General features: G+C 48.9%; 1 protein-coding gene across 7 annotated transcripts; it reads left to right on the top strand.

The window, feature by feature from the left end:
* Positions 1 to 5,871: 5,871 nt before the first annotated feature.
* On the top strand, positions 5,872 to 9,949 carry Pnck (pregnancy up-regulated nonubiquitous CaM kinase). Of its 7 annotated transcripts, none has more exons than XM_006229573.5 (12): positions 5,872 to 5,973; positions 6,717 to 6,786; positions 7,134 to 7,265; positions 7,608 to 7,682; positions 7,776 to 7,914; positions 8,093 to 8,216; positions 8,423 to 8,498; positions 8,593 to 8,705; positions 8,785 to 8,863; positions 8,935 to 9,022; positions 9,151 to 9,295; positions 9,582 to 9,949. In XM_006229573.5, exons 2-11 carry the CDS (start codon positions 6,719 to 6,721, stop codon positions 9,286 to 9,288), a joined length of 1,032 nt encoding a protein of 343 aa, XP_006229635.1. In that variant the 5' UTR covers positions 5,872 to 5,973; positions 6,717 to 6,718; the 3' UTR covers positions 9,289 to 9,295; positions 9,582 to 9,949. The 7 variants fall into 7 exon arrangements, with proteins under 7 accessions (XP_006229635.1, XP_063135942.1, XP_006229634.1 ...); XM_063279872.1 differs by having other exon boundaries at positions 5,933 to 6,010; XM_006229572.5 differs by having other exon boundaries at positions 5,940 to 6,318.
* The last annotated feature ends 660 nt before the right edge of the window (positions 9,950 to 10,609 follow it).

Here is a 10,609-nt window from a genome sequence, read left to right as displayed (position 1 = left end):
TAATCTAGATAATACCGCCTGAGCATTCCCAGAGGCTTGTTTTTGCCAGTGGTTCTAGATCATGTCAAGTTGACAACCACTGTTAATTATCATGAATCCTTTAAAGTTTTATTATTTGTATATGTAGGGGTGTTATGTCTGTGTACAATTGGTGTGACTGAGACCAGAAAAGGATATCTGATCCACTGGAACTGCAGTTACAGATAGTTGTGAGCCAACATAGGACCTTTACAAAAACAGCTTCTTGACTCTCTAGTGAGAAAGCCATGGTTTGCTGCATGCTAGGCATGTGCTACACCACTTAACTTTTTTCCCAACACACTTCTCTACCATGCACTTGTGTGCACGTACATGCCTGTTTGAGCACTTGCTTGCTTTCTGGCTGTATGCCCAGCTTATGTATTTCCTGCTGTGGATTTTGAATGAGCCATTTCTCCAAGGAGTCATTCATTGGAAATGCTCATTGCTATGGAGTAGTGTTTCTGGACCTTCACAGCAGACAGAGCAAAGGGACTTGCAAAACTCATTACTCTGCACACTATCTGTATATAGACATGCAATGGTGTTTGCATTAAGCTAAATAGGAATTTGAAGTGATGTCTCTGACTCTAATCCATTACCACGTAGATCAACCTAGCCTCATCCCTTTGCTTCCCTAACTGCCTATAAAGATCTAGTGGTCTCAGATTCATTAACTCATACCCTCCCACTGCACCTCATCTGCCGTTAGTATTTTTTAAAGACTATGTAAATCAGGCTAGTCTCGAACTCTTAAAAGATCTGCTTGCTTCTGTTTCCTGAGTAACTGAATTAAAGATGTGTGCTGCCATGCCCATCTGCTTTTAGTCTTTTTTAATCTGTACTTACAAGTTTGTGTGTGTGTCTGTGTGCGCGCGCATGAGTGTATGCATGCACGCATGCACAGAGAGGCCAAAAATCAAATATGTGTCCTTTTTTTATCTTTCTCCCCACCTTATTTCCTTATTTTTTATTTACAGTTCTTAAATACATTTATTTATTCATTTATTTAATGTCTCTATATGTCATGTCAAACATATGGAAGGCATAGAACAATTGGTTCTCTCTCTACCATGTGGGGATGAAAGTCAGGTCATTGGACCTGGTAGCAAACACCAGCTGAAACATCTTGCTGGCCCTCCACTTTTTTTTGAGGCAAGTTTTCTCACTGAACTTGATGGTCACCAAGTCCCACAGATCTTCCTGTCTTTGCCTCCCCAGGACTGTGATTATAGACATGCACTGGCTTTTTCTTATGAGTTCTGGGGACCTCAACTCAGGTTCTCATGTTTGGGTAGCACTTTACTGATTCACCAATTTCTCCACCTCTAGTCTTAAATACCTGTATTTATTTATTTTAGTTTTTTAGAATTCATTTTAATTAAAATATAATTTTGTCACTTTCTTCTCCTTCCCTTTCTTCCCTCCAGCTTCTCCATTAATTTTGCATTCCTGGAGTTGGAACCCAGGGCCCTATGCTTGTTACACAGCCTGCACTTAGTCTTATGCACCTATTCCTTTGTGCGGGGACTTAAATCAACCCTTTTCCCTGCTTCAGAGATACATGTGTGACACAGTTAAACTCTTTTTGTCATAATCTGCACTCTATATTGTGACCCCTCTACCTTCTAGAAGATCACCAGGGGTTGTATACACTGCAGTTCCCTCCTCCACTGTCAAGACACTTCTGCTGAATGTCAACCCTTTACTATGACATCACCAGACAGAATGGTTTTTCTGATTTCAAAATCCTCTTTGCTTTCCCTAGTAAAACACTGTCCTTTCTTACTCCCTGTTGACTTCTGATTTGTTTCTCGTCTCTATACTTTTACCCTTTCTGACATGTTCTGTAAATGAAGTCTAATGTAAGTGGCTTGTTCCCACTGCTTTATTTCACTTACCAGTATGTGGTTTGCTTGTTTGTGGGTGGGGCAAGGTCCCATGTATCCTAGGCTGGCTTCAAACTTGCTGTGTACCTGAAGACTACCTTGAACTCCTGGTCTTCCTGCCTCTATTTCCTCACTGTGTGTGGCACCATGCCTGGCTCAACAAAACATTTTGAAGAATTATTAGTTTCTCTGTGTGGTTGCATGTTCTTTCATTCCTCACTGTCTAGTTTTCCTTTGAGCTACTAAAGGATATTCTACTTGCTTCCAGTCTTCACTAATTATGAATAAACCTTCTGGGTTTTTTTTAACCTTCTGGGTTTTAAGTGGACATAAGATTTCACACATGTGCCATAAACACCAAGGGGTATTATCACTGAGCCATATAGTAAAAGCAAGTTTAACTTCATTAGACATTGTCAAGCCTCTGCCAGGCAATGGTGGCACATGCCTTTAATCACTCTGAAGGCTGAGGTAGAAGGCTTTCTTGAGTTCAAGGCTAACCTGTTCTACATTACAAGTTCCATGACAGCTAGGGCTACATAGAGAAACTCTGCCTCGAGGAAAACAGCAACAAAATTGCCAATCCAGGTGGAGTGGCACCAAACAAGGTGAAATTGATCAAAAAACAAAACAAAACAAAACTTCCAAAGTAGCCGTTACAATTTTCATTCCCACTGTCCCTGTCAACAATATCAGTGTTCTGAATTTTAGCCATTTTAAGTGGTATCTAAAATCATTGTGTAATTTGGTAATAAGATATGGTGGTAAACACCATTTTAAATGCCTGTTACATTTGTTTGGTGAGTTGTCTCTTCAGAGGTTTGGCTTGTTTTTAAAAATTGGATTGTTCATTTTTTTTTATTTGAGTTCTCTGTGTATTCTGGATAATATTGTGTGGATCTGGGAAAACTTGGGGGCAGGGTGAGTATATTCAAAATGTGTTACATTTCCAAAGAATTAATAAAATATAATTTAAAATATTTATCTTATTTTTAATTATGTATATGGAGGGGTGTTGGGTTTTGCTCATGCCTGTAAGTTCCTATGGAGACCACAAGAGGGTATTGTATTATCTGGAGCTAGAATATATAAGCTGTTGTGAGTTACCCTGTGTGGATATTGAGAGAAGAGCTCAGGTCCTCTGGAAGAGCAACAAGCCTTAAAAATAGCTAAGTCATTTCTCCAGCAGCTTCTGTTGATTTTCAAAGTTCTTTATTCACTGCTACTACATACATTTGTATCTTGAAGTTGACATACACACTACTTCAGTGGTTATCTAAATAGTTGCAAAGGTCATAATTACCAAATGCTTAATTACAAATTTTAGATGAGAATGGCTCCATAGGTTCAAATATTTGAAAACTCGGGTCCCATTTGGTGAAACTTTTTGGGAAGGATTAGGAGTTGATGTTGTTGGCAGAAGTAGGAGGATCAGAGGTTCAAGGTCATCTTCATTTATATAGTGAGTTTGATGCATCTCTATAATCCCAATATGTGGGTAGTAGAGACTAGAATTCCAGGTCCACCTCGGTTAAACGACACCCTAACTAGGATATGGAGGTTTTGTTTGTTTTTGAGACAGGATGTCATGTATCCCAAGTCAGCCTCAAACTCACTATATAAATGAAGATGACCTTGAACCTCTGATTCTCCTACTTCTGCCTCCAAGTGCTGGGATTATAGTCCTGTTATCATCAGGCTCCTTCTTATGCAGTGCTGGGGTTGGAACCCAGGGTTTTGTATATGCTAGGCTCGAACTCTGCCAACTGAGTTCCATTCTCAGCTTCATGTGAAAAATATCACATGCAAGTGGAAGTGGCCTGTACTTCTGACTACCTGGGAGACTAAGGAGGAGAATCCCTTCAGCCCAAACCTCCATATCCTAGCTAGGGTTTCTACTGCTGCAACGAAATACCATCATCAAAGCAACTTGGGAAGAAAAGGTTTTATTTGGCTTATATTTCCAGGTAACAGCTCATCACTGAAGGAAGCCAGGACAGGAACTCAAGCAGGACAGGAACCTGGAGGCAGGAGCTGATGCAGAGGGCATGGAGGAAATGTTACTTCCTGGTTTGCTTCCCCTGGCTTGTTCAGCTTGCTTTCTTATAGATCTCAGGACCACCAGTTTAGGGATGGCCCCATCCACAAAGGGCTGAGCCCTGCCTCATCATTTACTAATTTGGAAAGTGCCTTATATTAGGCTGCCCTGGAGGCATTTTCTCAACCGAGTTTCTGTCCTTTTAGATAACTCTAGCTTGTGTCAAGTTGACATAAAACTAGCCAGCATACCACACAACAACAAAAAAGAAAAACTCAAACCCCCAAAGAAACAAAATCACATCATGTGCAGATAATCATCCTAGAGCAGGAAATAAGGCCTCTTAGTTGGCATTTGCTCCTCTCCAGGAGTCTCTGAGCCTTCTTATCTTGCTCAATGTGGACAGTTTCCAGTTACTCAGAAACAAGTGTATGTGTGTGATACATTTGTGAAATTTAATATTTGCAAGATAGAAGTTATTTTATTTTATTTTTCATCAGGAGTTTTGGAGATCCATCCTCTTGTGCCCCTTCAGCTCCCCTCTTTTTCATGACACCTGGTCAGGTGGACAGAACTGTATCTAGGCTCTTGTTGGGAGCATTTATCTATAGCACTGACATCTAGTGGTCGCTTGTATTACTACCACCTTTAGCTTTCTTCTGACATCTTTACTAGGTCATAATTGATAAGCATGTTAATAAGATGTCTTTACTCCACCAATCCCCCGAGGACAAGTCCTTAGCCATGCTGTCTGTTTTGTACTTAAGGCAAGTGCCTTTGTTCCCCGGGGTCCCCGTATCATCAATTAGGTGTTCCTGCAATAAAGGCTGATTGAGAAGGATCCAACGGTGTTGCGTCTTCCTTGCCGGTTGAGGTGGGCGCGACAGGCTCTGTTAACTGAGAGAGGCGACTGGAAAAGGTCAGGAGGCAGGAACTTAGAACACTAGAGTCAACAAGCTACATCTAGTCCCTGTGATTTGGCAGAGGCCTTGTGACATAGCCTTGCCTGGATTTTGCCCCTGTGACAGTCAGCAGACCCTCCTTGCAGGAAAGACACAGAGCTGTAATAGGGCTGGCTGGGGTGAGGGTGATGTAGAGGAATCCTCAAATATTTGGGTGAAGTTTCACCTCAGTATTTCCTGTGTGCCTCACCTGGGCTGTGTCAGTTGCTTTAAGGAAGAAGACCTGGCAAGGTGATTTGCAGTGGCAGGTGCTCTGAAGAGGGGACAGAGTCATGACCTAGAGAACTGGCAGGCAGAGGCAACGGAGGCCTGTCTGAGGAGGCAGGGTGCCAGACTAATTAATGGAATGAGGGCTGAGCAGACATCTGGGCAAAGATGGCTAGCCCATGCAAAGGCTAGGGGCAGGTACAGAGGAGGTTGAAGAAGGGAAAAGAGTTGGAGAAAAAGGGGCCAGAAATTCATCAGACTCCTATTCTGCCAAAGACTCGTACTCTGCCACGGAGTGGCATATGTGCCTCTGGGAGCCATATAACCCCAGCGAAGGGACTGATGTGGTGCAAAAGAGGAGGGCCAAGAGGTAAGGGTGGAAGCAAAGGGAGCCAGCTGGTGGAGACTTGGGTGTGCTGGCATCAAGGTTTCAGGGGCTGGCAGGGATTAGGAGAAGAGACTGCTTGCTGAGCAGCAAATGGCCTGGATAATCTGTGGACATTATATTAGAACAGGGAAGGCAGACACTAGGCCTATGTATGACAACACTTTTGGACAAAGTCCCCAGTGGTGCAAAGGCCCTGGGGTCACTCACTGGGCTACCAGGGCACTGGAGCACCCAATAGTCAGCAAGCATAACTAAAGAATCAGACAGTGGTGGCCAGAACCCAGGAATTGTCTTACGAGGTTCCCTGCAGTGCTGCGGCCACAGACACCGCGTGCTCAGCTGTCCAGGGCTCACGGGGCCGCGCGCAGAGGGGGCGGGGCCGACGGGGCGCGGGCGGGGGGCTCGGCGACACAACAGCTACTGCGCTAGGAGACATTGCGGCGGCGGTGGCGGCGTTGGCAGCAGCTGCAGGTCCGCACCACCCCCGCTCTGGACTGGGGGCAAACAGGCGAGCGGAACCGGCGGGCCGGGGCGTACAGGGACCAAGGCATCTTAGCTCCGCAGCCCACCACCCTCACACACACCTGTGACGCCCGGCGCGCCCCCCTGCCCGCACGCGCACAGCCCACGCAGCTCTGGACACAGGCGGCTGAGGTTGCGGAGTCCCCCCACGCTGAGGCGCCAGGGGCCAAGCAGCGATTAGGGGGCTGCGTGGGTGGCTGTGGTCGTGACAGGTGGCTGCAAGCAGGGTCGCAGGTGCATTCGAGCGGGTTGGTGACCTACGTGGTGTGTGCTTGAGCTGAGCCACTATGGAAGGTCTGGTGGGGGAGGGGCAAGGGCCCTATGGGTGGAGGTGGGTCTCATGAACCAGGATCAGAGTGTATGGAGCCTTCTGGAAAATAGTCGGCAGTTCTGGCTCGATGTGTGGAGGCAGAAAAGGGGTGTCATAGTGTTGGTAGCCAACATTAGGTGTGCTCTGGATGCTGGGGGTGGGGGGAGCACAGGCTGGCGCAGCATACCTGGGTGGGAGGCCCGCATGCAGTGGTCTGCCTCCGTGGGAGTGTGTGTGTCCCTGGCTGTGGGGGAGGAGTAAGGTGTGCTTGGGCTTGGGAGTGAATGACTCCATCTTGAGTTGGGGGACTATTAGGCTTGGTGGGCAAGGGAGCTGCGTGTTGCCAAGGGGCCTCGCTCTACCCCCATCACCCCACCCCCAGACATGCTGCTGCTCAAGAAACAGACGGAGGACATCAGCAGTGTCTATGAGATCCGGGAGAAGCTGGGCTCGTGAGTGTTCATGCTGGGCTGTGGGTGTGAGTGCTTGTGAATGTGGGGCATGTGCACATGTGAGCAAATGTGCGAAGGAGCTTGGAAGTGGTGTGTGTGTGGCATGAGTGTGAACATGGGGGTAAGTTGTGAGGTGTGCTGTTGTGTGTGTGAGTGAGGTGGTGTGTGAATGTGTCAGTGTATGTGAACCTGTGTAAGGTGGTGTGGGGATCTGTGTGTGCACACTTAGGGATGTGTATTAAGATGGGTGGTACAGCCTGAACACCTCCTCCATTTTGATCTTCATCCTCCTCTCACTGGCACCCTCTCCTTCTTTTCTTGCCTTCTACCATCTGACTCTGCGGCAGGGGTGCCTTCTCTGAGGTGATGCTGGCCCAGGAAAGGGGCTCTGCTCATCTTGTGGCCCTCAAGTGCATTCCCAAGAAAGCACTTCGGGGCAAGGAGGCCCTGGTGGAGAATGAGATCGCAGTACTCCGCAGGTGTGCTCACTTTCCTCTTGGGCTGGGGAGACCTGTGACCACCCAGGCTGAGTCCTCTGGACTCATTAGGCCCGGTTGCCATTCTGCAGGGGGTGGGGGTGGAGTAGACATTTCTTCTCCTTTGAGTCTGCATGTCTCCATGGCAACATTAGAGGCACCCTATCCATCTGTGCTTTATAAATGGCCCACAGAAGTATGTGTTCTAGGAAGGCCTGGGCTAGTCAGGGCAGGGATTGGTAGGGAATGGGGGCCCAGGTGAAGGAAGATAAGCAGGCTCAGGACAGAGCTCTTCCAGATGAAGAGGCTCCATTGATCCCATCAGGAGACTTTTCTCTATTTCAGGATTAGCCACCCCAACATTGTGGCTCTGGAGGACGTCCACGAGAGCCCTTCCCATCTCTACTTGGCCATGGAGCTGTGAGGAGGGCTGCTGGGGTGCTGGGCAGAAGGGGTGCAATGTCCAAGTCTATCCCTGGGTCAGTTGACCTGCCTTGTTCCTTTTACCTCCAGGGTAACAGGTGGTGAACTGTTTGACCGAATCATGGAGCGGGGCTCCTACACAGAGAAGGATGCGAGCCACCTTGTAGGGCAGGTCCTTGGTGCTGTCTCCTACCTTCATAGCCTGGGCATCGTGCACCGGGACCTCAAGGTGCCTGGCTGTTTCTCTCTACCCTATCCCACTTATCTTTGGACCTGAGTGTCATTTTTTTTCAACATTCACTTCAATCTAGGTCAAAGGAAATTAAGGGTGCTGAGGCCCACCCTATCCCAATGCCCAAGCCATTCTCAGACTTATAGGCCCTTTCCCTGGTCCCATGTGTCAACAGCCTGAAAACCTCCTCTATGCCACACCTTTTGAGGACTCCAAGATCATGGTCTCTGACTTTGGCCTGTCCAAAATTCAAGCTGGCAACATGCTAGGCACAGCCTGTGGGACCCCAGGATATGTGGGTAAGAGGAAAGCACTCTAAGGCTCACTGTGGTGGGGAGGGAGCTGGTGACCCAGGGGATGCCAAGGCTCCAGGACCTGGGGCAGCTGCTGCCTGTGGCAGTCTATTCCTGAGTCTGAATAGGTATACCAGGTGGCCCTCAAGGGCATGCCATGTGTGCGTGCCTATGCAGACATGTTTGTCTGTCTGTCTGCCTCTGGCCGCCAGCCCCAGAGCTCCTGGAGCAGAAACCCTACGGGAAGGCCGTAGATGTGTGGGCCCTGGGTGTCATCTCCTACATCCTGTGAGTGACCGCTTCGACGGCTCAACTCCTACCTGCTTGTCCCTGCTGGGTTGGGGAGGGGTGGACAACCGGGTGATTCATCTGTGGGTGCCAGGCTGTGTGGGTACCCCCCCTTCTATGATGAGAGCGATCCTGAACTCTTCAGCCAGATTCTGAGGGCCAGCTACGAGTTTGACTCTCCCTTTTGGGATGACATCTCAGAATCAGGTGAGTGCAAGGCTGGCCCTATCCTGGGGACTGACAAAGGGGCCAGGGACAGGGCAGACTGACCTTGCCCCTGCTCCAGCCAAAGACTTCATTCGGCACCTTCTGGAACGTGATCCCCAGAAGAGGTTCACCTGCCAACAGGCCTTACAGCATCTCTGGTGAGTGGGATGCCTGGTATGTGGCACAGGGGCAGGAGTAACACCTGTGCTGACTCCCAACCTTCCTGTAGGATCTCTGGGGATGCAGCCTTGGACAGGGACATCCTAGGTTCTGTCAGTGAGCAGATCCAGAAGAATTTTGCCAGGACCCACTGGAAGGTGAGCATAGAGAGAGAGAGAGATTACCATGCTCCTGTTTCAGGGTGTAGCTACTAGTCTTGATGGTGGTCTTAGAATTGGTCTTGGTGCTGGGCCTAGCTTGGCCTGACCCTGCTCTTTTCCCACAGCGTGCATTCAATGCCACATCATTCCTACGTCACATCCGTAAGCTGGGACAGAGCCCAGAGGGTGAGGAGGCCTCCAGGCAGGGTATGACCCGTCACAGCCACCCAGGCCTTGGGACTAGCCAGTCTCCCAAGTGGTGACAACCAGGTGTGTGAATCCTACACCCTCCCTCTGGAAACTAGTTTCTTAGGGAGCCTAGAGGGTAGCAATGAACTAAGTGGGGTCTGGAGAGCCAAGGGAAGAGTGTCAGAGAAAGAGAAGCTGGGCAGAGCAGTAGTCAGGCCTCTTATGCTAATAGGATAGGGGCATGACCCTATGGAGTCTCTGTGAAAGGAAAGGGAAAGCTTGAATACGATGCTAGGAAGGACCCAGGAAAGCTGGGCACATCTTGAACCTGTTTTCCTCTGCTTCTTTCTCCTCCTCACCACCCCAGGTGGATGCCAAGGAAGGCCAAGTGGACTGACTCCTAGCTTTTCTTTCCTCCAGCCCTTTTGATCTCCTTCCCTGATCCTTGTCCCCCGGACTGGCCTCTGTTGGAAAGTCCAAGACCGTGGGTGTGATGCATGGCACTGGGGTATGGGGCTTCCCAAGTATGTCCCCAGCCTCTGTCCTTTGTTGCTGCCACCCTCTATGGAAACTGAGGAGGTATTCAAAAATGGATTTGGGGGCCATCCTTCCTGCACCTTGCACGCACATATGCATTGCGTGGCTGTTCTGTGCTTTGCTGACTGTGGGTGGTCCTGCTTGTGTTGTAGCCCTTTAGTTCCTCCTCTTTCCAACCAATAAAGACAAACAGAACAATGCCCTGGTGCTGAACTGGGGATGGGATGAGCATGGGGTTGTGCGGTCACCTCAAAAAAAGGACATGAAGGAAGCACGTCCTCTGCCAGTGGATCTTGTGCTCTGCCTCTTGTACTTCTCCTTGCTGGGATCATGGCACAGGCACTCTGAATTGTTCAAGGACTTCCTGATTCTGACCCTCAGAGTACTGCCAGCAAGAGGCTGCCTGGCTACCTGGTTGCCCTGGGTGTGAGAGGAAACGGACACCAGCAATGTCTACTGGGCTGCCAGCAGGGGGCAATAGCAGGAGGTGTAATTCAGCAGCAGCAGCAGCAGCAGCAGCAGCAGCAGCAGCAGCAGCAGCAGCAGCAGCAGCAGCAGCAGCAGCAGCAGCAGTCTGGTCCTAATTCCCCATCCTGGGCTGGAAAGGGCTTGAAAGTGACTAGAGTTCAGTTTATTTTCCTCCACTGCTGCTTCTGGTTTGATGAGTCATGGGCTATCATCTGGTTCTGGTGCTCTAGCCCCATTTACCACCAGTAAACCAGGATTCCAGAAGCCTATCTTGCTGGGCTCAGTGAAGGGTAGGCCTCAGCCAGAATTTAAAGGAGCTTGCTCTAGCTTCCAGTGTGTGAGGTGGATGACAGATCCTGATTGGGGTGTGTGTGTGTGTGTGTGTGTGTG

Source organism: Rattus norvegicus, chromosome X (assembly GCF_036323735.1).
Source record: "Rattus norvegicus strain BN/NHsdMcwi chromosome X, GRCr8, whole genome shotgun sequence".
Taxonomy (NCBI): domain Eukaryota; kingdom Metazoa; phylum Chordata; class Mammalia; order Rodentia; family Muridae; genus Rattus; species Rattus norvegicus.
Note: the sequence above shows the minus strand (reverse complement) of the source record. Positions and strands in the feature narration are given on the sequence as shown.

Bases quoted from the DNA above. Each gene is read 5' to 3' on its own strand.
- Pnck (XM_006229572.5), top strand. The intron at 7,683-7,775 runs GTGAGGAGGGCT...TTTTACCTCCAG, and splicing joins CTCTACTTGGCCATGGAGCT to GGTAACAGGTGGTGAACTGT. The intron at 9,023-9,150 runs GTGAGCATAGAG...CTTTTCCCACAG, and splicing joins TTGCCAGGACCCACTGGAAG to CGTGCATTCAATGCCACATC.